Source organism: Geotrypetes seraphini, chromosome 4 (assembly GCF_902459505.1).
Source record: "Geotrypetes seraphini chromosome 4, aGeoSer1.1, whole genome shotgun sequence".
NCBI lineage: Eukaryota > Metazoa > Chordata > Amphibia > Gymnophiona > Dermophiidae > Geotrypetes > Geotrypetes seraphini.
The window spans coordinates 283807157-283834078 of NC_047087.1; the positions used below are offsets into that span (position 1 = coordinate 283807157).

A 26922-nucleotide genomic window follows, 5' to 3' on the forward strand; every position below is an offset into this window, starting at 1 on the left:
CGTGTTAACGGGTAAATGTGATTTGGTGCTTTTATTCTTTCAAAAAATAAAACTAGGGACACGTAATGAAGTTACAAGTAATACATTTTAAAACAAATCAGTGAAAATAGGTACATATAGTAATTAAGCTCTGGAGTACATTGCTAGAGGATGTTAGCGTAGCAGGGTTTAAAAAAGGTTTGAAGAAGTTCCTAGAGGAAAAGTCCATGAACCATTATTAAAGTGGAGATAAGCAGCATGGAATTTTGGTAGTGTTTCGGGATCCAGTCAGATACTTTTGACCTGGAGTGGCTGACCACTGTTGGATGAGCCTGGATTTTTAAGTTTTTGTATGGTACATTGTCTCAGATTTTTTGGTGTATGTGTTGGTCCAAACCAAAGAACCCAGCAAAGGGTACAACTTGTTTGTTCTGGCATGCTGATGATCCCAGTTTTCTGCTGCCTTTCCTTCCACCTTAGGTCATATCTTGCAAACTCTGAGCCAAGAACACGGGGACGAGGGGTCCAGCTTCTATCACAGGTCTTGCTGCAGTGTTATCCCAGGCTGACACAGAAAGAAGGTAAGCATCATAGAAACTCTGGCCCATTTAAAGCAGACACCACTGTGCAGCTGAATAATCTCCCAAATGAAAGATGGGCAGCTGTATCTTGCCATGTGCCACCTTCTATCAGAGCTGTGAAGACAGGTTGGAGATGCTTCTGCTTTGCTGTTAACGTTTACCAAGATCACTGCTCTGTCTGAAGTTTAGCTCTTTCTGTGGACATTCATGTGCCATTCACATTGTGTACAGAAGTAAGGCTGAAAGGATAAAAGCCTTGTGTCTTGGAGTCAGCATGTTTCTTAGAAAATGGATCTGACATAGCAGAATTCACCTGCTCCATGCTCATGAGCGCAGCAGTAGTATGTTCTGCTTCTGGTTGATATTTCAGGTGGTAGAGAGCGAATCTGTGACTCAGTGAACCTAGTTTCAGCAGTGGGAGAGATGCCCATTCTCTCCTGCTGCCAACCAACACTCCCTCCTGCAGCGGGAGAGATGCCCACTTTCCCCAGCTGCAAAAAATGTCTGCTGCGCGCACCACCTGCAGCGGGAGATATGCCCACTCTCTCACGCTGCCAAATGGCCCCTCCTGCCAAACAATACCCCCCTCCCTTGCCTCCGACACCACCTCCCCTTTACCTCTAAGTAGATGACTTGAGGGATGTGGATTCCCTCCTTCCAGTTGGCCTGCGTTGCCCAAAAAGGGCCTTCCCCTCCCCAGTGCATCTTGGGATGCACCAGGGAGAGGCCTGAGGCTCTGATTGTCCCAAATTGTTTAAGTCCTCTCCCATAGGAGGAGCCTTATACAACCTGGGACAATCAGAGCCTCAGGCCCCTCCCCAGATGCACCTGGAAGGGGCCTAAGGCTCTGATTGGCCCGGATGCCCCATAGGAGGGGCCTTAGGTATCTGGGCCAATCAGAGTCTTAGGCCCCTCCTTGGTGCATCCCAAGATGCACCGGGGAGGGGAAAACCCATTTTGGATGATGCAGGCCAGCTGGGAGGAGAAAATCCATGTCCCTCAGGTGATTTACTTAGAGGTAAGGTGGAGGGGGCATCAGAAGCAGGGGAGGTGTTGTATGGCAGGGGGGATCACTTGGCAGCGGGAGAGAGTGGGCACCTCTCCCGCTGCAGTGGGGCGACGTGTTGCCGGAGAGCAGGCAGGCATTTCTTGGCAGTGGGAGTGAATCAGCATCTCTTCCACTGCAGGGAAGAGGTGTTGTGATGCAAGGGGAGAAAATGAGCATCTCTCCCCCTGTATCACAATACGGCTTTCTAGCAGTCTCTGACACTGTCATGCCTGTACCGGCACCCCTGGACCAGTCGCTTATTTTTGTTGCCAAAAGCCGACGTCACTTTTTGAAAATGGCTCGGCATTTTTTAAGAATCCACTTGAGGGCTCATTTCATTTGCATGTCATTGTCGGAGACTGCTAGAAAGCTCGCTACTGACAGATACTCTGTTTGATAATCCGCCATTAAAATGCGTACAGTCTAAACTGTCGGTAAACAGTTTAGCGATGGCGTTAAAGTTTTCAGAATCTGGGCCTAAGTTCGTTCCCGAGACAATAGAAGGTGAAGTGACTTGCACAACGTTTCAAAGAGCATCAATGGGAGAAGCAGAATTTACACTCCTGTTTCCCATTCCAGCCTCTAGGCTACTGCTCCACTGAAGTACCTGAAAGGGAGTCTAGACTTGATGTATTATTTTTTTTCAATGTTGTCTTTTCTACAGTGGAAGTTTTGGTTTTATTCTATGAGAACAGGCTGAAGGATCACCACCTCATCACACCACATGTTCTCCAGGGACTTAAAGCTCTGGTGAGTTCTTTAAGATAGGGTCATCTTTTTTAAGAGTTCATGTAATGCTTATGTATATTCTTTGTCTCCTAGAGTCTGCAGTTTGATACTCAATACCTTAACGATCTGAGTTTTTTGAGCAGTGGGAGGTTAGCACTCTTGAGAGTGGGGTTTTTTTTCGTTGAACTGGTTCTGGCTATTCCTCAATTTATTTTATTTTTTGGGGGTGTGTTGTTTTGGTTTGGTTTGTAGCTGTACTTTGGTTGTGTACTAGCTGGTAGTGGGGGTGAGGGGGGGGGAGAGGTCCCCTATGGAGTATTTTTGGGCCCATCAGAGTCCAGGGCCCTGATGTTCTACTTCTCATTTTGGCACTGTTAGAACCTCTCCTGTTTGGAGGGTTTCAGATTTTTGCTTCCTCCCTGTCTTCATTTCAGCTTGATGTTTTATTGTATACCCTGGTGGTATATTGGCTGCTTTTCATTGCTGTATTTGCCAACACATTTTACTATGACGGGGAGATGATTAGGGGGGAAAGAATATTGTTTTGTTTTTTGCTGCGTATTCTCTTTTTGTCCTTCTTGGGAAAAAGGGGTTTACTGAAATGGGTATTGTTGCTATATATGAAAATTTTTAACATTTCCTGTACCTTATATTGTATTCTCTGTTTGTTCAATAAAAATTGTTTTCACCTTAAGAGTTCATGTAGATAAGTTTCATACTTTTGACACTCAGGTCTCTGCAGTTGCCTTGGGGACTATATAACTGGGTGCCTAAAAAGATAGGTGTCTAAAAGTTAGGCACCTATTTTATGGCAATCACACTTAGGCGCCTAACTAAAACTTTAGCACCTATTAGGTGACAAAAATGGAGGTCATGGTTCTAAAAGCCTACATTATAAGCACTTAAGTACTTTAGAGAATCGCACCTAATGGTGCGTAAGTCCTTCTCCAACCCGAAATACACCTACTTTGGAGTTAGGCGCCATAGGATAGGCGCCTGTTTTATGTAGGATCGCGCCTAAGAACATAAGAAGTTGCCCCCGCTGAGTCAGACCAGAGGTCCATCTTGCTCAGCGGTCTGCTCTCGCGGCGGTCCATCAGTGCCTGAACAGTGGTCCCTGATTAATTTTGTAACTTACCTCTAATCCCATCCCTATAATCTACCTCTGCTCTTATCTGTACCCCTCAATCCCCCTATCACCCAATTAATTTTTATTTTTTTTTAAATTATGAGCTTATTAACCTTTTCCTATCGTAATAAATTTTACGTTATGCTGGTTCCAATCGTAATTATTTTAGCAAAGTTTTGTATTATTCACCGTTATCATTTACGGCTATTGTAAACACAATGGCCCAATAGGTGGGACAAATGATAGGTAGAGGGTGTACTGTATGTCCCATGCCATGGGACATACGATGGCAACGACATTTTTTGGAATGTCCCGTCATCCGGGACACACGATAAGAAAAGGTTAACGCTCATAACTGAAGCCAATAGACTAAGTTAGGTGCCTGTTTGGCTCCTATCTTTAGGCGCTTTTTGTAGAATTTCCCTCTTAATTTTGCATGCAGATCTTAGAACTAATTGGCTTAATTGGTGATGACAATCAATAATTGGCACTAACGACCACTTAATTGGCAGTCATTGGGAGTTGGCACTGATCTGCTGTATACCTCCGAGGTAAGATAACATTATTTGCCGATGACGCCAAACTAAGCAATGTAGTGGGCAAAAGTACAATAGAAAAAAATTCAATGCCCGACAATATGATGCACGATCTACTCTTACTGGAGACCTGGTCTAAGACATGGCAGCTCAGCTTCAATGCCAAAAAATGCAAAGTTATGCACCTGGGTACCCAAAATCCATGCAGGACTTATACCCTTAATGGCGAGATCCTAACAAGAATGGTAGCAGAACGGGACTTAGGGGTGATCGTCAGTGAGGACATGAAGACTGCCAATCAAGTCGAGCAAGCTTCTTCCAAGGCAAGACAAATCATAGGTTGCATACGCCGTAAGCCTGAAGTCATTATCCCAGGACAAGCAGGCATGATATTCTCACATGTGGGTGACGTCATCTACGGGGCCCCGATGCGGAAGCATTTTCAAGCAAACTTGATTGAAGATTTAAGTTTGCTCTGCTGCTCCACGCATGCGTGCCTTCCTGCTCCACTAGGGGGCGCGTCCCCTCGTGGTCTCCAGTTCAAAATTTTCCGCTGAGCCTAGAAGTCGTGTTTTTTCAGGCTCTGCCCCAACTGCCTTCTAGCACCGCAATTTTTTCTTATTTTCCTCGATTAAGTCGCTGTGCGTGAATATTTTCTTGTTTCAACTTGTTCCTGCTTCGTTTTTGACCGACCCGGAGGCTTCCGGGTCCCCGTGGCCGCGTGGCTACTCGAGCCGCGGCCAGTTTCGATTCTATGTCCCGGCCTTTGACCGGCTTTAAAAAGTGCTCCCGGTGCGAGCGGCTTCTTTCCATCACAGACCCGCATCGCCGGTGCATCCTCTGCCTGGGGGCCGCTCATCCAACCGACTCCTGCCCCCAGTGTGCTACTTTCCAGAACCGGGCCCTCCGCCGAAGAAAAGCCCGCATGGCGGATCTCTTCGCCGCCGACCAACCCTCTACCTCGGCCTCGAGGTCGGCCCCAGCCTCGGCCCCGGCCTTGACCTCGGCCCCGAATACCTCGGCACCGCCTCAAGACTCGAATCCGAAGCCCTCGGGACAACAGAAAGCCTCGGCTCCAGGCAAGTCCCCTCTTCAGGTTCCATAACAGCGAAGAAGCCAGCCTTGGGGACACCAGCAGCGCATGGCGGGAGCCCCATGCTTACAGCCCCGGCGAAGCCCTCCAAGCCTTCGGGCCGTGCCTCCACCACACGGGAATACTCTGATACGAGGTCGCCCCCGGTGGAGCGCACCGAGGCAGTGGACATGCCCTCGATGCTGTCCGTGCCCGTCTTCCAGGACTTACTCCGAGCGATGATCTCTTCGGAACTGTCCGCTGCAATGGCCCATCTACAACCGGCCTCGACCTCGACCTCGCAGGTGCAAGACCAGCCTGAGCCTCGCGTCGAGCCACCCCGAGGAAAAGTGCGCAAGCTTCGCCGCATCTCATCCTCCTCGGACTCCTCGCCGAGACACCCGAGGCGCTCCCCCTTCACAGACCGCCGCGGGGCGAAACGTCGTGCTAATATGACAGAAACCTCGAACCGCCGTACCTCCAAGAAAGCCCGGGGTTCCCCCGCTCTACGAGGCCGTTCACCTACACCTCATACGGGACCGCTGAGGGTGGCGGAGCTATCACTCTCCAACCCGCGCATCCTCCGAACCCCCCCTCGGACCGGGGCTCCGATCTGAGGTTTCAGGCTTTCACCGAGGGAATCCGGGTCGAGGTCACCGATTCGACATCGATCGGTACCCCGAACCCCGGCATCGTCTCCGAGGGGCTCCTCGAGACGACGTAGATCCACGACCCCGGAACACTTTCACAGTGCTTCCCCGGTCTCGGAACGGGGATCGGAGCAGGAGCCTCGATACTCGATACTCCCCATCCTTCTCCACCCGACGGAGGTCTCGTTCACCGACCCCGCACGGGGCCTCGGGAACATCCCGCCCATCCTTCTCTCGCTTTGTCCAAGACATGGGCCACGCCTTGGACTTAGACCTCCAGTCCGACTCCAGATACTCTAAGGAGTACCTAGCGGAGCTGGATATGCCATCACTGCCCAGAGAGACCCTTCGCTTACCACCTAACCCGGTACTCCAACAGGCTTTCTTCAGGAACCTGGAGACCCCCTATATGGTCACAGCAGTACCCTCCAAAATGGAGGCCAAGTACCGTACAGTCCCCTTCCCCGGATTTGAACAACCGCAGCTCTCCCACCAGTCGCTGCTAGTAGAATCCTCCTTGAAAAAGGCTCACCCGTCCAGGGTCTCAGCAGCGGTCCCCCCAGGCCGAGAAGGCCGAACCCTGGACAAGTTCGGCAGGAGACTATACCAAAATGCGATGATGGCCTCTAGGGTGCAAAGCTACACCTTCACCTTCACATCCTACCTCAAACACCTCATTGGACTACTGAGAGCCTTTGAGACTGACTTACCGGCCTCCCGCCAAGGAGCGTTTAGCCTACTTTTAGAGTCCCTCTCCAACCTACGCCTCCATCTATTCCACGCGGCCTACGATGGCTTCGAACTCTCCTCCAGAGAGGCAGCCTTTGCTATCGCCATGCGCCGACTAGCTTGGCTACGCCTGGTCGACATGGACCCCAACATACAGGACCGGTTGGCTAACCTCCCCTTCGTGGGTAAAGAACTGTTCGATGACACTATCGAGGCGGCTACAAAACGCCTCTCTGAACACGAACGCTCGTTTGCCTCCCTCGTGCGGCAGAAACCCAAACCGCCCGCGTCCAGGCCGTTCAGGGCCCCTCCGCGCCGCTACCCACAAAAATCCACTCCTGCCTTCTCGCGGCCTCCACCCAGGCGCCCGCAAGCCCATCATCGGGCTCTGCCCAAGTCCCAACCGCCTGCGACTACCAAACCATCCCCGTCCTTTTGACGGGATACGCGGAAGGGGGCGGGCCCCCTCCTCCATAGTCCCAGGCCGCCTTCCCATCGGGGGTCGCCTCAAAGTCTTTTACCCCCGCTGGGAACAAATCACGTCGGACACATGGGTCCTTGGCGTGATCTCATCAGGATACTCTCTCAACTTTCGGGCCATTCCTCCGGACAACACCCCAAGGAATTGCCCTCCCAACCGGACACAGCTACCCCTACTCCTCTCCGAAGCTCGAGATCTGCTTCACCTGAGAGCAGTGGAGGAGGTTCCCCCCGACCAACGGGGGAAGGGCTTCTACTCCCGTTACTTCCAGGTACCGAAAAAAACGGGAGACCTTCGCCCAATACTAGACTTGAGACACCTCAACAAATTTCTTGTACGGGAAAAATTTTGGATGCTTTCCCTACCGACCCTCTACCCCCTGATCGACGAGGGCGACTGGCTCTGCTCCCTCGATCTGAAGGAGGCGTACACACACGTTCCAGTGCACCCCGCCCACCGCAAGTTCTTGCGTTTTCAGGTGGGAGACCTGCACCTGCAATACCGAGTCCTCCCCTTCGGCCTAGCATCGTCACCTCGGGTCTTCACCAAGTGCCTCGTGGTGGTCGCAGCTACCTTACGCTCCCAAGGTCTTCAGGTATTCCCCTACCTGGACGACTGGCTGATCAAAGCCCCGTCCAGGGAAGGGGTTATCTCAGCGACCCAACAGACTATTATCTACCTACAGAGTCTGGGGTTCGAGATAAACTTCCCAAAATCCCAACTACGCCCCTCGCAGTCCCTACAATTCATCGGGGCAACGCTGGACACGGTTCGCCTCCGTTCCTTCCTCCCCCCTCCGTGTCTAGAGGCGTTAGTAAGTCTGAGCCGAAGGATCTCACTGCTGACCTCGGTATCAGTTCGACAGATGATGACTCTCCTGGGCCACATGGCCTCCACCGTCCATGTCACACCCTTCGCCCGTCTCCATCTGAGAATCCCTCAATGGACCCTGGCCTCTCAATGGCGTCAAGACCGGGCCCCGATCGATCGTCCTGTGACAGTGACTCCTTCCTTGTAACGATCGCTCCGCTGGTGGGCCGACTCTTCAAATCTTTCCAAAGGTTTGCTCTTCCTCGCCCCTCCTCACAGCAAGGTACTCACCACGGACTCGTCGGAGTACACTTGGGGAGCCCACCTGGACGGCCTCCGCACGCAGGGGATGTGGTCAGCAGAAGACCGCCGCTGTCACATCAACATGCTAGAGCTCCGGGCCATCTATCTTGCAGCTGTGGCTTTCCATCATCTGCTTCACGACCGGGTGGTCCTCATCCAAACCGACAACCAGGTAGCAATGTACTACGTAAACAAACAAGGGGGACAGGGTCTTGGTCCCTTTGTCGGGAAGCCATACGCCTCTGGAAATGGGCAATCTCCAACAACACCTTCCTTCGAGCGGTGTACATACAAGGAGAACAAAACTGTCTGGCGGACAGACTCAGCCGCCTCCTCCAGCCACACGAGTGGTCGCTGCACTCTCTGACCCTTCGACAGGTGTTTGAAAAGTGGGGGACGCCTCAAATAGATCTGTTCGCATCCCCCCACAATCACAAACTGCCCCTCTTCTGCTCCCGGATACACTCCCCGAACCGACTCGAGGCCGACGCCTTCCTCCTCGACTGGGAGGGAAGGTTTCTGTACGCGTTACCGCCGTTTCCTCTGATCCTGCGGACGCTGGTCCACCTGAAAACGGTGAAAGCCACCCTGATCCTGATTGCTCCTCGCTGGCCATGCCAGCCTTGGTTTTCCCTTCTACTTCAACTCAGTGTCAGAGATCCACTGCCTCTGCCTCGGTTTCCCTCTCTACTATCACAGAGTCAGGGTTCGCTGTTACATCCCAATCTTCAATCTCTTCATCTGAATGCTTGGTTTCTTTCCCCCTGACTTCTCTCCCCGTGTCTCAATCAGTCAAGGAGATATTGGAGGCCTCTAGAAAGACCTCCACGAGAACCTGCTATTCTCAAAAATGGACCAGATTCTCAGCCTGGTGCTCCTCTCACAGCCAGGACCCGGTGTCGGTCCCCGTTCCCCCTGGTCCTTGACTATTTACTTCAATTATCTCACTCCGGCCTAAAGACCAACTCCATTCGAGTACATCTCAGTGCGATTGTGGCCTTTCATCAGCCCCTGGAAGGGAAAGCCCTCTCGCTCCACCCCTTAGTCTCTCGCTTCATGAAGGGTCTTCTGAATGTCCACCCTCCTCTCAAACCTCCTCCGGTGGTTTGGGACCTTAACGTGGTTCTGGCTCAACTAATGAAACCTCCATTTGAGCCCCTAGACAAATGCCATCCAAAATTCCTCACGTGGAAGGTGATTTTCCTGCTTGCACTCACTTCCGTCCGGCGAGTTAGTGAGCTACAGGCTCTGGTAGCGGACCCACCCTTCACTGTTTTCCACCATGACAAGGTGGTACTCCGCACACATCCAAAGTTCTTGCCTAAAGTAGTGTCTGATTTTCACCTCAATCAGTCCATCGTCTTGCCCGTGTTTTTTCCTAAGCCCCACTCTCACCCCGGAGAGGTGGCGCTTCACACTCTTGACTGCAAGAGAGCGTTGGCCCTTTACCTCCAACGCACTCAACCACACCGGAAAGTCCCACAATTGTTTTTGTCCTTCGACCCAAACCGGTTAGGCCACCCAGTCTCCAAGCGCACCTTGTCCAACTGGTTGGCCGATTGCATCACCTTTTGCTACGCTCAGGCTGGTCTCGCGCTGCATGGTCGAGTAACGGGACACAAGGTCTGAGCAATGGCAGCCTCCGTAGCGTTCCTCAGGTCCACACCTATTGAGGAAATCTGCAAGGCTGCCATGTGGTCTTCGGTTCATACTTTCACCTCCCACTACTGTCTGGACTCACTGTCCAGAAGCGATGGCCGGTTCAGCCAATCGGTATTACGAAATCTATTTGCTTGAATTGCCAACTTCCCTCCATCCCTTTTCAGTTAGCTTGGAGGTCACCCACATGTGAGAATATCATGCCTGCTTGTCCTGGGATAAAGCACAGTTACTTACCGTAACAGGTGTTATCCAGGGACAGCAGGCATATATTCTCACAACCCGCCCACCTCCCCGAGGTTGGCTTCTTTGCTAGTTAAGTGAACTGGAGACCACGAGGGGACGCGCCCCCTAGTGGAGCAGGAAGGCACGCATGCGTGGAGCAGCAGAGCAAACTTAAATCTTCAATCAAGTTTGCTTGAAAATGCTTCCGCATCGGGGCTCCGTAGATGACGTCACCCACATGTGAGAATATATGCCTGCTGTCCCTGGATAACACCTGTTACGGTAAGTAACTGTGCTTTATGCCTCTGTATAGATCCATGGTGAGACCCCACCTGGAATACTGTGTGCAATTCTGGAGGCCGCATTACCGTAAGGATGTGCTGAGGCTGGAGTCGGTCCAGAGAATGGCCACCCGGATGGTCTCGGGACTGAAGGATCTCCTGTACGAAGAACGGTTAGATAAATTACAGCTATACTCGCTCGAGGAGCGCAGAGAGAGGGGAGACATGATCGAGACGTTCAAGTATCTCACGGGCCGCATCGATGCAGAGGAGGATATCTTCTTTTTCAAGGGTCCCACGGCAACAAGAGGACATCCGTGGAAAATCAGAGGCGGGAAACTGCGTGGTGACACCAGGAAGTTCTTTTTCACCGAAAGGGTGGTTGATCGCTGGAATAGTCTTCCACTTCAGGTGATTGAGGCCAGCAGCGTGCCTGATTTTAAGGCCAAATGGGATCGACACGTGGGATCTATTCGCAAAGTAAAGGCAGGGGAGGGTCATTAGGGTGGGCAGACTGGATGGGCCGTGGCCCTTATCTGCCGTCAATTTCTATGTTTCTATGTTTCTACCTTATTCTATACCATGCGTAAAGTGCATTTGGGGCATGTGTGGGTCATGGGCATTCCCAGGATTTAGATACAGTGTGTTACAATACTTCAGTTGATCATGAGTAAGTGGAAAAGCCATGACAGAATAAGTTACACTTTTTGGTGGGTGAATGTATGCACCACATACAGATATGAAAGAATTAATGCAGAGTGTAGGGGATTTAGTGGTATAGTTATATATATAAAGAGCCCATTGACTAAATTTTTAAATTTATGAAATTATAATAATGTCTATTTATCTTATCTTTCCTTCTGTTCATTTACCTTTACACATCCATGGGGGGGGGGTGGGGGTTGGAGGGAGGGGAATAAATATTGATGAGGACATTTGGGTAACTTTATTCTTTATTTATATTATGTTACTATTATATGTAGGAAAGCTGAAAATCTTGAATGATATATATGTTACCTGTACAGATATTAGTGCAATGCATGTAATATCTTCTGTTCTTTTATTTGTATGGCACTGTTTTTAGATTAAAAATCAATAAAGATTTAAAAAGAAAAAGGAACACACGTGACCTGAAGAATAGGGACCAAATCGATCTTTATTCAAATGGCACAGCACGGCCTGTGTTTCAGCAAATAGCCTGTGTCGGGGGTCAGTAATCAAAGTCTCTCTTTAATTTTAGTATATCAAAAGTACCAAAGTCTCACAAAAAGATGTCCACTCTGTTTGAGCTATATATTCACATATACTGAGCATTCAATCTGCCATGGTGATCTGAGCTGTTTGTCGTAGCATGGGCCGTGTCGGGTCATTTGAATAAAAATTGATTTTGTCCCTGTTCTTTGGGCCACTTGTGCTCCGTTTTGTTTTACATCCTTCTGAGTATTGCACTTTCTTCATCCCTTTCTCTTGTGGTTTTGAAGTTTTACAATACTGTCATTTCCACACCTAACTGCCATTAATTGAGTGCAAGCATTTACACTAGCCTTTGGCAGTCATAAATACTTGCATCCAAAGTTCAACACAGAGCAACTTTTTTAGCAGGGGATTAGCCACAGGTGGGCCTGACCCACCCAATTTGGTTTCAGGCCCAGTCACCCAGTAGCTACAGGCTGCTGGCAGCAGATTAAACATGCTACCGGCAGCTGACCCAGAAGCCTTCCTTCTGAGGTGTTTGCACTTTGTGTTGGGGGGAAGGCTTCTGGGTCAGCCACCGTCAGTGTGAAGGAACTGCTGCCAGTGACCTGAAGAGATTGTGCACGGGCTGGGGGGTTTAGGGAGGGAGAGAGAGAATTTGCTGCATGGGCTGGGGAGGTGGGGAGGGAGAAAGAGAGAATTTGCTGCATGGGCTGGGGAGGTGGGGAGGGAGAGAGAGAGAATTTGTTGCATGGGCTGGGGAGGTGGGGAGGGAGAGAGAGAGAATTTGCTGCATGAGCTGGGGAGGTGGGGAGGGACAGAGAGAGAATTTGCTGCACTGGCTGGGGAGGTGGGAAAGGAGAGAGAGAATTTGCTGCAGGGGCTGAGGAGGTGGGAAGGGAGAAAGAGAGAGAATTTGCTGCACAGGCTGGGGAGATAGGAAGGGAGTGAGAGAGACTTTGCTGCACGGGCTAAGGGAGGTGGGAAGGGAGGGAGAGAGAGAACATTTTCTGCATGGGCTGGTGAAGTGGGGAGGGAGGGAGAGAGAATTTACTTCACAGGCTGGGGAGGGAGGGGGAGAAAGAGAAAATTTGCTGCATGGGCTAAGGGGGGTGGGAAGGTGAGAAAGAAGTTGCTGCACGGGCTGAGGGGTGGCAAGGGAGGGAAAGAGTGAGGATGCTCAACGGACTGGGGGTGGGAAGGGAGGGAAAGAGAGAGAATGCTACACCCTGAGGTTTTGGGTTCAAATCCCATGCTGCTCCTTGTGACCCTGGATAAGTCTCTTAATCCCCCATTGCCACAGGTACAGTATGAGCCCACCAGGACAGATAGGGAAAAATGCTTGAGTACTTGAGTGTAAACCACTTAGGCCATAAGTGGTATATAAATACTGTAAATAAATAAAAATAAAAACTTGATAACCTGGACTTTAGAAGTTCTCTGTTCTGCAACTTATTCTGAACCAAAGACTTTCTTAAGTGTTACAGTTATTTGTATCTTTTAATCCCTCAACCCTGGGACCTGCAATTTCTAGGCAAAGTAGAACAAAACCTTAAATCTACGTACTGTTTGTGTGTGATTTTTGAAAACATATTATACATGCAAACAAAACACAACCTGGAATGCCTTTTTTAATGTGGATATTATCTAAGGCCAAACATACTTTTAGGCACCTGAAAATTCATTTCTCTTTACCTGTCTGATATATTTGTAGGGTTACATTTATAGACTATTATTTTCAAATAATATTCAACCCCTAGGTTAATTTCACTTTTACCCACACAAACACTGATTAAATGTTTGAAATGTTCCTTAATCATCCCTATAGGCCAGTCCAGACACTTGGGTTATAGATTTCTACAAGCAGATGGAGACTGAGAACTGACTTCTGAGTAAACCTATAACTGTCCTATGCAGTCCTCGGCCAATATTTCTCTGTATCAAACAAATGATGGATGTGGTAAGCTTATATTGTCTTGATTGGTCTGTTAGGCCCAGGGGGCTTGAGGATTCCTGGGGGAAAATTATCTTGAGGGAGAGAGAATATGAGCACCTTCTCTCTCTTGTGTTTTTTGTTTTCTCTTGGATGTGTCTGGTTTTTGGAGTCTGAGGTCTGTGGGGTTCTCACTAGCCTTGGGAGTGCCACACCTGGTTGGGCCAGTCTTCTTCTTCCCCCCTCTAAATTATTTCTTCCCCAAGTCTGAGGTTGGGGCTGTGAGGGCCATAATGTGCCTCGGCTTCCTTTCCCTTTCAGCAGGAAGGGGAACCTTAAGAGCCATTGTGGACAGCTAGTGATAATGCAAAATGAAAGAAAGAGAACTTTAATTCCTCTCTTGAGGAATTTTATAGTAGCTACAGGCTGGCCCAATTAGAGCTGTGGCAGTCAAGTCTACCTGAACTGTGGTGCTCCTTGGGTTGCAAGGAGGCAAGGAAGTGTGAGAGTGTTTCTGTGGGCATCATGATCTCTGAAAGATCCCAACACTGTCACGCCTGTGGGTGCTGCAGACTGGATGGGCCCAAGACTCTGTGTAAATTTTGCTGATTACTTCAGGGAGCTAGAGCCATGTCACCAGAATCGGTAGTATCACTGGGAAGCAATGGTGATTTGGAGATGGCGGTTGCCAGGAAAGCTACTAGCATGGTAACTGTTCTGAATTTAGCGGGAGCTACCATCATCTTGGGACCAGGTCCTGCTGGAGGGCATCTACTAGAATTAGAAGCTGAAGCGCTTAATCCCAGATCATATATGTGGATCATATATGTGGTTCAAGTAAAGGGAAATGCCAAGAGTGGGATTTCCTCCAGATTTTATTTTAGCTATGTACAAGGCTTTTTGTTTAAAGTAGGCTAAGGTTGGTATTTACCCCAGAACAGGAGGGGGCCCCGGGGGTGGAGATTCCTAGTAGGCTGAAGTGCCAGAGATTGGACTGGGCATAAGAACTGATGGAGGAAGGGACAGTTCTTTTGGAGGACATTTCCTGTGAGGAATAACCACAAGAGGACCAGAGGGAGAGCCCTGGATGGAAGAACTGCCCCCTAGGGTGACACCACTATAGTGTCTTTTTTCATATAGATGAGTTACAGGAACAGGTTTCATTTTGAGGAGGAGTGCAAGTAAGGTGAAAGTTATAAGGTATATCTTCCTCCTGAAAAGGATTCACAAGCTAGCAAGGTCTTTTCCCATTCATAAGGATATCTGGGCCATTTTCTAGTTGGAGTGGAGTTTGCTTGATTTGCCATTTAAGGTAAACTGATCTAATAAATCTGTATTGTAATGTATCTCCTATGGCATCCTTGTACTGTACTAATTTGCATCTCCTTTTTAGGCATAGTGTGACTCATAAATCCCAAAGTAGATTAGATTGTATTGCATTCCATAGCAGGATAAGGATTCTTTGAGGGCCCCTAAAATGGCTGCGGTCACTAAGAAGACTATACCAGTCGAGGGTGGAGTAGCTTTCAAGGATCCGCAGGACTGTAGAATGTATGTACACCTCAAGCAGAGTTTTGATGTCATCTCCCCCTCCCACCCCCCCTCAAAATCAGGTAGTCTGTAGAGGTCTAGTGGCTGAGATGTGTTTCCAGTGGGCAGAGAAGATAATAATAATAATAACAGTTTATATACCGCAGTACCATGATGTTCTATGCGGTTTACAAAAAATTCAAAGAAGGATACAAATTGATTGAACTTAAAAGAGGTGAAAGATAGTGGTTAGTAGGTCAAGAGAACCGTTATTGAGGAGAAAGAGATTTACGGGTCAGTTGTCAAGATACTTCAGGAACAGATGTGTTTTTAGGTGCTTCCTGAATTCTTCATAAGTAGCGGGCGAAAGCAATTGTTCTAGATCTTTACCCCATAATGCTGCCTGATGTGAGAGAAGGTGATCATGATGTTTTTTCAGTTTACATTCTCTAACTGGGGGGGAAACAAAATTTGAATGTGAGCTTAGCGAAAACCAAAGAGGATTGACCCCAGAGTATCCACAGAGAAGAAAATCCAGAAGAAACTAAAAGAAACTCTTTGGAATGACAATGTTCCTTAAATGGACTTTATTTGAAAAATGTCAAAGTTCCAAAGGTACAATAAATCATCCACATAAAATAAAATCATCCACATAAAAGTAAAATAATCCACATGAAAACCTTAAAGGACCTAGTCCACTAGGGATGCAGGACCCAACACGGGTCCGCGTTTCGACAAAGAGTCTTCTTCAGGGGTCCCTGAGGGTCCTATAATGATGAATACTTGGAGATGCTTGTTTCTTTGAAGTCCTCCATTGTAGAAATTTTGCTATTCTTGCAGAATGGAATGGATAGTGATCCGGCACTAGTTTACCTTAAGGATAGGTGGTGTTGCTAGCTGGTTATCAAGGCTTTGTGCATGGCAGAGCATTGACATCATATCTGACTATGAATACGTTCAGTTAATGAAAAGAGTAAAGCTCATTTGTCCCCCATGCTGAATCTTGGTTCTGCCATGGGATTTGAATCTAGTTTTGTCAGCCTTTGAGCCTTTAAGGGAGTAAAGGTGGTGGTTCTGGAAGCCATCTTTTCTGCCATGAGAATTTCAGACTTTCAGGCCTTATCATATTGGTCTGGAGGAATGCTAAGGAAGGACAAATTAGCTTTTACCTGCTAATTTTCTTTCCTTTAGCCCCTCCAGACCAGTCCAGAACCTGCTGTGAGGCTGACATGGATATATCTGCCTGACAGCCTAGAAATGTTCAGAAACAGAAGAGTAGGCTGTTTTCAGAAACAGAAGACTATGCTGTTTTGGTGGCAAGAAGTCAACAAATATTTTTACTTTTGCTCCGTTGCCATTTATTTCCAGTTAAAAGGTCAAAATGTGAAATGTCTTTGTTCAAAAGAATATTGGTCAGACTTTAAGAAGTGGAGGCTTGAGGGGAAGAAAGTAGGGATTTGATGTTTTTAGGACCATATTCATCTGCTTTTGTTAAGGAAATACTGGCTGACTGAGGATGCAAAAAAACAGGTATTTTTTTAGGATGACTCAGAAGTCAGAAGTTCTAATTTTCTATTTGCCAGTAGGCGTTAATAATTCAAGCATCTGGACTGGTCTGGAGAGACTGAAGAAAAGAAAATTATTAAGTAAGATCTAATTTTTCCTTATTTTGTTTCACACCATATGTCTCTCTTTTTCATAGGATCGGGCTGGTATCTTAATGCATTCTGCTTCATTTTTTCAATCAAGTTCCTTATATTCAACTTGATGTATTTTATCTGTTCTATGTATTACTTCTTTCCCTGCCTGCCGGTATTTTCTGCATTATATTGTAAATACTTTCTGTCTTTATCTGTTTTTAAGTCCATTCTAATTTGTATTTTATCTGTATCCCATGTATTAGCTCACCTTGTTATGAACCGCCTAGAACTTTTTCGGTATTCTCGGTATATAAGAATAAAATTATTATTATTAGTTAGCCTTCCCTCGGAAGTCTCTTACTCTCGCATTGTATTCCATTTTCTCAAACTCTCAAAACCAAAGCCATTTTCTTTTCTATTTGCAGAGTATGTGTGAAACTCTTCCACAAGGACTGGCCGTTTCTATACTTAAAGCAATATTTCAAGAAGTTCATGTTCAGGTAAAAAAAAAACTGTATAAAATGTCCGTGGAAAGACATGCCTTTCGTTTTCTGATGGTGTACTCCAGTGATGTTTCACGCTGTTCACAAAGATTTCCATTCTGTCTGACCTCACCTAGAGATGTCTCATTTTAAGTGCAAGTGCACTCCTGTAGAGCGGCTTGATTGCACCTGGCTGTCCTTCTGCAGAAATGCTTGATCATAACTGTCTTTACTTTTCTGTGCTAATGCATGTACCACCAAGTACCTGTTTGTGTTGCTTTTATTAGATGTCAATGTAAGTAGCCCCACATGTCAATCCAAAGGACAAGAGAAAAGTAGCAGTAGGTTTGCACAAATGCAGATTGGTTGTCTCAGCAGGGAGAGGAGATTCGGTAGTTTTTGGGCCAGTTATATTTATTCAGGAATGTGGTTTGGCTGCCTTCCGTTAACATGGCTGTAGTGTAACTATTGTTTGTACTCTCTCCTAGTCCCTGATGCAGGTGGACCGTCACATTGTTTACACCATCATCACCAACTTCATGCGGACTAGAGAAGAGGGTGAGAATTCATGGGCTATAAAATATTTCCTCCATGTGCTTGTAGAGCATTCCTCATACCCACCACCCTGCAACCCTTTTTTTTTAAATTTGTCAACTGATAATGACTTAAGGGGAGTAATTTTTAAAACTTTTTACATGCAAATTGTTATATATATTTTAAAAAAAAAAGCTTTTACAGAATTGCATCATCTAGATCAGGAGTGCCCAAATGGTTGATCGCGATCGACCAGTAGATCGCAAAGGCAAGGTGAGTCCAGTGGCGTACTTAGCATATGTGACATCCGGGGCCCATCATTTTTTGACACCCCCCATCTATATCAAAAATATTATTTTTAGTAACAATCCACATATTGCACAAGAGTGTACCTAGGAAAAGGCAGCATCTTAAACACTGCAGTGAGCACTAGAACACCAACACATACATTGTAAAACTAAACAAGCCAGATCCCGCACAGTCAGTTGATCCTATAGTCAATGCCAACTGAAAACTATGTCCTTTTCATACACACAGAACAGAGATACACCCTCGCCCAATATGGAATAATCACAAACTAAAAATAGAAATATGTAGACAAAAGTTAAACTGAACCGCCAAGAAATCAGACGCTGCATACAATGCAACACCACAAAAACAGTGACACGTCCCCTAATACTGTGCAAAATATAAAGACAGTAGATGTAAATTTGAGAAAACTGATACATAACAATCACCACTTTACAAATTAACAAATAAAAATAAAACAAATAATGAGAAATAAGAAAATACCATTTTATTGGTCTAATCCATTTTTCAATTAGCTTTCAGAGGCCAAATCTTTCTTCAGAACAGTACAGTATACTGCTGTTATGGTATCCTGTCCTGAGGAAAGGGGTTTAGTCAAAAAAATTGCCTTATTTCCATTTCCTATTTATAAATTTTTATCAATACAGTTACAATACTACTTGATTCTAAGTAAAGCAACAAAAAAAATCTTTCTACCCTATTGTCATTTCTGCTTTAATCATCTTCTTTGCTCTCTTCTTTCTATACAGCATTTGTCCTCTCCCTTCCATGCAACATCTGCCCTCTCTTTGCTCCTTCCACCCAGCTTCTGCCCTCTCTCTCTACCACTTCCATCTACTGCCCACACTCTCTCTGTCCCTTCCATCTACTGTCCACCCTCTCTCTTCCATATGGCATCTTCCCTCTTTCTATGTCCCTTCAATAAACTGTATATCTGGAGTCCCTTCTCTCCATTGCACATGATTCATTTCAGCTTCACCCCTCTCCATTTTTCTGTCTCCACCCCCTCCCCTATGCTTTGGCATCTCTCTCTTTCTCTTCTCTTCTCCTTTCCTTCCTTCCCACTCCACACCATGGTATGGTATCTCTTATCTCCTTCCCTTCCCTCATGCCATGGCATCTCTTCCTCCCCCCTCCATGGTCTGGTATCTCCTTTCCTTTTTTCCTTTCCCTCCCTCCCATGGACTTGGCATCTCTGGTTCCTCTCCCTTGTCTTCCTTCTCCCTACTTCCCTCTCTCTCCCCAATTGGGTGCTGCAGCAGCAGCATGTCTCCCCCCCTTGTCTGTGCAATATTTCTACCCTCCTCCCTTCCCTGTACAGCAGCAGCAGCATGTCTCCCTCCTTGCCATTGTAGCATTTCTCCCCCCACTTGCCTGTGCAGTATTTCTACCCTCCCCCCTTCCCTATGCAGCATTTCTACCCTTTCCCCCTTCCCTGTGCAGCATTTCTACCCTCCCTCTTCCCTGCCCAGCATGTCTACCCGGCTCCCCTGCTGAAAGCCACGGGTATCCGCTCCTGGTGCGATCCGCGGCTGCGTCGGAAGCCTTCTCTCTGATGTCGTGACGTCAGAGGGAATGCTTCCAACGCAGCTGCAGATCGCGTGAGGAGTGGATGTCCGTGGCTTTCAGCAGGGGAGCCGGCCAGAAGATGAGCAACGTCAGTGAGCACCCGCGGACACCCCTGTTTACTGCCGCTGCTGCTGGTTAAGGAAAGCAGCAGCGGCAGAATAGGGAGGGTTGCCGGCTGTACACTAGAGAGTTACGCAGGGACAGAAGTCCCACCCGTCCTCGTGAGGAATCCCTCCGTCCACACCCATCCCTGCAAGGAATCCCTCCGTCCCCACCCGTCCTCGCGAAGAATCCCCTTCGTCCTCACCCGTCCCCGCGAGGAATCCCCTTTGTCCCCGCCCGTCCCTATAAACTTCAGAAATAGTTATTTCATTTAATTATGCTACTGAATAAAAGGCTCTGGTAGAGATCCATTTACAAATAAGCAAAGACACTATTAATTTGGAAATATTAATTGGGAAGAATACATACTTTTTAAACGGGTTTCTACCAGAGCCTCTAATGTAAATATAAAATATAAATACTCAGCTGATGAGAACCCCCAAGCTGTCAGCTGAGGACTTCCATTGCAGTTGGTCGGGGGTCCCTTTTGCCAAGCTTGGCAGGCAGCAGTAGCGTCCCTGAGTCACAGATGCTGGCACCTCAGTGGCTCATGGATGTTGCTAGCGACTGCTGTGCTTGGTGGAGGGGAGTTCTGGCCGTCTCTAGAGGAGATCCTCTGCTGGCGGTGCTTGGGGATCCCCACCAGTCACAGCAAGGGTCAGCAAGTACTTCAACACTGTAGAAATAAAACCAGAAATGCATTTCCTTTTCTTTTGAACACAATACAAAGACATCTGCTATTTACATTTCCCAAAGCTAACATATTTTAGTCAATAAATTCCGTTCTTTACCTTTGTTGTCTGGAGACTTATTTTTCCATAAAGGTGGTCCCAGTTTCTTTTTTCCGCTTTCCCATCTTCTGTAAATTCTTCTGTTGCTGTCCATTGGTTCCTCTTACCATGGTCCAGCATTTATCCCTTTCTCATCTTTCGCCCCTGCCCACCAGTCTCATGCCCATTTCTCCTTCTATCACCCCTCTCCAGCACCATGCCACATCTCTCCCTCCATTCCCTTCACCACTATGTTCAACATTCCTACCTCTTGCATCTGTTTCAATCTGTCTGTTCCACCACAATATTTCTCCCTCTCACCCTCCCAAGACCAAAAATTCTCCTTTCTTCCATTCCCCGTGTACACAACCATCTCTTTCCCTCCCTTCCTCTCTCCCAAGTCCATGCCTTCTGTGTCCAAAAACACATTCTCTCCCCCACCTCAGCATCTCTTTCCTTCCCTTTCTCTCTCCCAAGTTTATGCCTTCTGTGTCCAAAAATGCACTCCCTCCCCCACCTCTTCCCCTCCCTTCCTCCATCCTCTCTCCCAAGTTCATGCATTGTGTCCAAAAACGCACTCCCTCTCCTACCTCAGCATCTCTTTCCCTCCCTTCCTCTCTCCCAAGTTCATGCTTTCTGTGTCCAAAAACCCATTCCATCCCCCACCTCAGCATCTCTTTCCCTCCCTTCCTCTCTCCCAAGTTCATGCCTTGTGCCCAAAACGCACTCCCTCCCCCACCTCAGCATTTCTTTCCCTCCCTTCCTCCATCCTCTTTCCCAAGTTCATGCCTTGTGTCCAAAAATGCACTCCCTCCCCCATTTTGTGTTCCGCGTTTGCCTCCCAGCCCATCTTAGCAACTTTCTCAGCAAAATGGAGCTCGAGCCAGGCTTGTCTTCTATTTCCTGCCTGCTCTGCCGCGCACACATAGCCGACCAGAAGTCTTCTCCGATGTCAGTGCTGACGTCGGAGGGCAGGCTTTGCTTAAGCCCTCCCTCTGACGTCAGCGCTGACATCGGGGAAGACTTCCAATCGGCTATGTGTGAGCGGCAGGGCAGGTAAGAACAGAAGACATGCCTCGCGGCTCGAGATGTATTTAACCCCGCGGGTCCCCCGTCGTCCCCGTTCAGCTCTCTTCTGTGCACCCCCTTGGGGCGTGCACCCGGGGCGGACCGCCTTCCCCCGCCCCCCCTAGGTACGCCACTGCGTGAGTCGATCGTGTTATCTTTGCGATCTTTTTCTCCCTGCTGCTTCCCCAAGCCAGGCCTGGTGCATACAAGCGCCGGACTTACAAAACTTCACCTCCGACATCAATTCTGACATCGGAGAGGAAGTTCTGGGCCAGCCAATCGCTGCCTGGCTGGCCTGGAACTTTCTCCCCGACATTAAAATTGACATCGGAAGTGAAGTCTTGTGGGCCAGGCCTGGCTCGGGGAAGCAGCAGGGAGAAATTGCGTTGGGGTGGGGGTAGGGAAAGAATCGGGGAAGTGGAGAAATTAGCAGGATGGCTTGGGGGGGCAGGGAGAGAGAGAAAGAAAGGCAGAAAGAAAGAGGGGGGGGCAGGGGGAGAGAGAAAGAAAGAGGGGGGGGCAGGGGGAGAGAGAAAGAAAGGCAGAAAGAAAAAAATATTTGCTTTACAGAAGAAGGAAGTGCAACCAAACTCATGAAATCACTAGACAAAAAGGTAGGAAAAATTATTTTTTCAATTTAGTGATCAAAATGTGTCCATTTTGAGAATTTATATCTGCTGTCTATATTTTGCATTATGACCCCCTTTTATTAAACCACAATAGCGTTTTTTAGCGCAGGGAGCCTATGAGCATCGAGAGCAGCGCAGGGCATTCAGCTATTGCGGTTTAGTAAAAGGATGGGCGTATATTTGTCTATTTTTGTATAGTTGTTACTGAGGTGACATTATATATTTTAAAGTCATTGGCCTTGACCTCTGATTAAAAACCCCAAATACAAATGATGATTAACAATTTCTCTGCGTACAGTGTGCTTTGTGTTTTTTTAAATTTTATTATTGGTAGATCATTTTGACTTGGTCATTTTAAAAGTAGCTCGCAAGCCAAAAAAAGTGTGGGCACCCCTGATTTAGATAGAAAATATACTGGGAACTACAATTTTGTTATATTAGGCATTCAAATCTTAACACTTCACCTAATATCAATGCCACTTTTATTTTTTTTATTTTGTTTTTATTTTGAAATAATTTTTATTCAAAATTGCAAACAGAAATCTCTCGCATAACAAAAACAGCACAGATGCAATCAAACAATCACGAAGAAAACAGTAACCCATCCCCCCTCTCACCCTCCCCCCCCCACCCAGGGAACAGCAGCAGCAACATATACACAGGATTCCTAATACACAACAAATCAATCAGTCAAGAGTACGGGAGGGCTGAATGCCAAACTTTGTTTATAATATATGGGGTCAGAGTCCCACAGAAGGGTGTCCAACAGTGAGCAAAGAGACGACCCTCTCGCGTGTCCATATGTTGAATGTCACGGCACACCAATTATTTTGTTTTTATATATCTGCTCTACGTAATTTACCACATTTACCCTGTGACAAATATACTAATATATAAATAAATAATTAATTATACATGTAAAGTGCTCAGGGCCTCCACCAGGTCGTTGCTAATACGGTTCTGACCACGAAGGTTTAGGAATCATCATTGCGCTTTACTGTTCTTTTCCTTCATATTCACAATGATTATGGCTCTTAATAATATAAAAGCCAAATTCACACGTTACTCAAACAAGCTGATGCTGATATTAATCTTGTAGTTCTTAGTGCAAACTTGAAACAAAGCGTTTTCAAAACAATACTTATCTAGTTAAAATCCTGTGTGTGTGCGTTCTCAAATCTTTTACTATTGCCTTTCACTAACTGTATTAATATCCATTTGTGATAAAGTGCCTATCCAGTGATTAATTAAAATAACGTCATGATTGCAATACATTCTATGAAATCAGTTTTAGTCTTTTACTGCCAGTAACTGGGAAGATGGCCATACCCTTGTTGCATCTGGAGAACACCACTAAAAGGTGATCCAAATGTCTAAAGTCATTAGTAATCTGAAGATCAAGCAAGCAATCGCAAGGAACGAAATCGAGACCCACAGTCCTCCTCCTGGAAGGAAAAAAAAGAGAACGATTGATATGAAAGGTCAAAACTACCTTAGGAAGAAAGGAAGGTACTGTCCGAACCAAGACCCCTGATCCCGTGAAGCGTAAGAATGGATCTCTGCCTGATAAAGCTTGCAACTCCGACACCCGTTGAGCTGACGCCATGGCTACTAAAAAGACCGTTGTCAAAGTGACATCCTTGAGCGTTGCTTTATGCAAAGGTTAAAAGGGAAATCCTTGCAAAAACTACGAAGTACTAACTTGAGATTCCAATCCGGACAGGATTTCTTTAAAGGTGGGTGAAGATAAGAACAGAAGAATAGCCTTACTGGGGCAGACCAATGGTCCATCAAGCCCAGTAGCCCCTTCTCACAGAGGCCAGTAACTGGCAGTAAAAGACTAAAACTGATTTCAGAGAATCCATTGCAAACATGATAACGTTATTTTAATTAATCACTGCATAGGCACTTTATCACAAATGGCTATTGATACAGTTAGTGAGATGCGATAGCAAATTTTTGAGAACGCATACAAACAGGATTTTAACAACAAGATAAGTATTGCTTTGGAAATGCTTTGAAGGTTTCAAGTTTGCACTAAGAACTACAAGATTAATATCAGCATCAGCTTGTTTGAGTAACGTATGAATTTGGCTTTTATATTATTAAGAGCCATAATCATTGTGTATATGAAGGAAAAGAACAGTAAAGCGCAATTATGATTCCTAAACCATCGTAGTCAGAACCGCAGTAGCAATGACCTGGTGGAGGCCCTGAGCACTTTACATTTTATAATTATTTATTTATTTATTTATTTATATATTAGTATATTTTTCACATAGTCAAAGAGTAAATTACGTAGAAATGAAATTATTGAATGATATTTATGTTACCTGTATAGATAATAGTGTAATATGTGGAATATCTTTTGTTCTTTCATTTGTATGACACTGTTTTTTGATTAAAAATCAATAAAGAATTAAAAAAAAATAATAATAATTTTTACCTAGGGAACTTATTTTCAATGCCAGATAATGGTCCCATTTCCTCTTTCTTTTGTTTGTTGTTTCTTATTCCCCTTTATGTTAGTGTTTTCCTTAAAATATGACATTGCTTACCCCTGTGGTGGTTGAAAAATGTCCTGTAAAGAACAGTGGTGGTCTGAAAGCCTTCAAATCTTTTCACCACATACTTCCCTAGATCTGCATCCATACCACTTTGGACTCTAATTCCTGAGATCCTAGAAGCTGAACAGGATTGATTTTTGGGTTCATAGACAACTCGGCGAAAGACAAAGGCGCGCGCCGACAACTGAGCGCAAGACGGAAGCGCGCGCCGAAGAAAATTACAGTTATCCCAGGACAAGCAGGCAGCATATTCTCACATGTGGGTGACGTCATCCACGGAGCCCCAGCGCGGACAGCTTTTCAAGCAAACTTGATTGAAGTTTCAAGTTTGCACACTGCACCACGCATGTGTGTGCCTTCCTGATCCACTAGAGGGCGCATACCCTCCTCATGGTCCTCAGTTCTTAGTTTTCCGCTGAGCCAGAAAGACCCTGTCTCTCTTCTCTGCGTTCTTCTAAGTGCCTTTCTGGCACCGCGGCTTCTTTATTTTGTTAAGGAGTCGCTGTGCGTTTGTTAATTGATCGTGTATTTCTTTGTTTCAAAAAAAAAAAAAAAATAAAAAGGACTTTTTATTGTGTTTTTCCTCCGGCAGGCCTTTCTGGGGCCTCAGCCATGCGGCTAGGCCTCATTTGCCTGCAGCTGTATTTTCTTCTTCCCTGGCCTCTCTCTGGGCTCACCTTGTGTGAGCAGAATGGCCGGGACCCTCTTCCTTCGTTGGAATCGGACTGTGCAGCTTCGATCCCCGGTAAGTTTTTCTTTCTTTCCTTCTTCTAGGTGCGTTACCTTGGTAACGCCACCGGCTGAGTCTCAGGCATTCCAGGCATCGAGTGCGATCGTGCCCGCCTCGACGAGACCTCCGATGCGTGCCTCCTTTCATGGGAATACTCTTCACGAGGTTGCCCTTATGGAGCGTACTGCTGCACCTTTCTTACCAGTTTCATTGGTACGGTGCCGACTTCTGAACCTCGACTTCGGTGTGCCTCGACGTCGACTGGGGCTTCGTGCCTCGACGTCGACTGAGGCTGCGTTCGTCGACGGAGGCTTTGTGCCTCGACGTCGACTGATGTTTGGTGCCTCGACGTCGACGGAGGCTTTGTACGTCGACGGAGGCTTTGTGCCTCGACGTCGACGGAGGCTTTGTGCCTCGACGTCGACGGAGGCTTTGTGCCTCGACGTCGACGGAGGCTTCGTGCCTCGACGTCGACGGAGGCTTCGTGCCTCGACGTCGACGGAGGCTTCGTGCCTCGACGTCGACGGAGGCTTCGTGCCTCGACATCGACGGAGGCTTCGTGCCTCGGCGTCGGCTGAGGTTTTTTGCCTCGACGTCGACTGCGGCTTTGTGCCTAGACGTCGACTGGGGCTTTGTGCCTCGACGTCGACGGAGGCTTTGTGCCTCGACGGAGGCTTTGTGCCTCGACGTCGACGGAGGCTTTCTGCCTCGACGTCGACTGAGGCTTTGTGCCTCGACGTCGTCTCAGGCTTTGTGCCTGGACGTCGACGGCGGCTTTGTGCCTGGACGTCGACGGCGGCTTTGTGCCTGGACGTCGACAGGGGCTTTGTGCCTCGACGTCGACGGGGGCTTTGTGCCGCGACGTCGACCGGGGCTTTGTGCCTCGACGTCGGCTGAGTCTTCTGCCTCGACGTCGACTGAGGCTTTGTGCCTCGACGTCGTCTGAGGCTGTGTGCCTCGACGTCGACTGAGGCTTTCTGCCTTGACGTCGCCGGAGGCTTGTGCCTCGAGGTCGACTGAGGTTTTGTGCCTCGCCGTCGACTGAGGCTTTCGGCCTTGACGTCGCCTGAGGCTTGTGCCTCGCGGTCGACTGAGGCTTTGTGCCTCGCCGTCGACTGAGGCTTTCTGCCTCGACGTCGCCTGAGGCTTGTGCCTCGAGGTCGACTGAGGCTTTGTGCCTCACCGTCGACTGAGGCTGTGTGCCTCGACGTCGACGACGTCGACTGAGGCTGGGTGCCTCGGCGTCGTCGGAGGCTTGGTGCCTCGGCGTCGACTGAGGCTTTGTGCCTCGAAGTCGTCTGAGGCTTGGTGCCTCGACGTCGTCTGAGGCTGGGTGCCTCGGCGTCGACTGAGGCTTGGTGCCTCGGCGTCGACTGAGGCTTGGTGCCTCGAAGTCGTCTGAGGCTTGGTGCCTCGATATCGTCTGAGGCTTTGTATCTCGGCGGCGTCGGAGGCTTGGGCGCCGGCGCGACGTCTCCTGAGACTTGTGCCTCGACATCGTCTGAGGCTTTGTGCCTTGATGTCGACTGCGGCTGAGGTTTGCTGCCTCGATGTCAACCGGGGCTTGGTGTCTCGGCATCGATGGATGCTTTGTACCTTCGACGTCGGCTGAGCCGATTGCTCCGCGTCGCCTGATGCTTGTGCTTCGGCGTC

General features: G+C 47.7%; 1 protein-coding gene across 3 annotated transcripts in view; it reads left to right on the forward strand.

Annotated features, from left to right (window-relative positions):
• MMS19 (MMS19 homolog, cytosolic iron-sulfur assembly component) overlaps positions 1–26922 on the forward strand; it is a 210848-nt gene that overhangs the window by 46928 nt on the left and 136998 nt on the right. For all 3 annotated transcript variants that reach the window (XM_033940777.1, XM_033940775.1, XM_033940776.1), the window contains exons 3-6: positions 460–560; positions 2273–2358; positions 16935–17009; positions 17480–17549. In XM_033940777.1, coding sequence (XP_033796668.1) covers positions 16938–17009; positions 17480–17549 — 142 coding nt within the window. In that variant the 5' untranslated portion in view covers positions 460–560; positions 2273–2358; positions 16935–16937. The remainder of the gene's footprint in view (positions 1–459; positions 561–2272; positions 2359–16934; positions 17010–17479; positions 17550–26922) is intronic.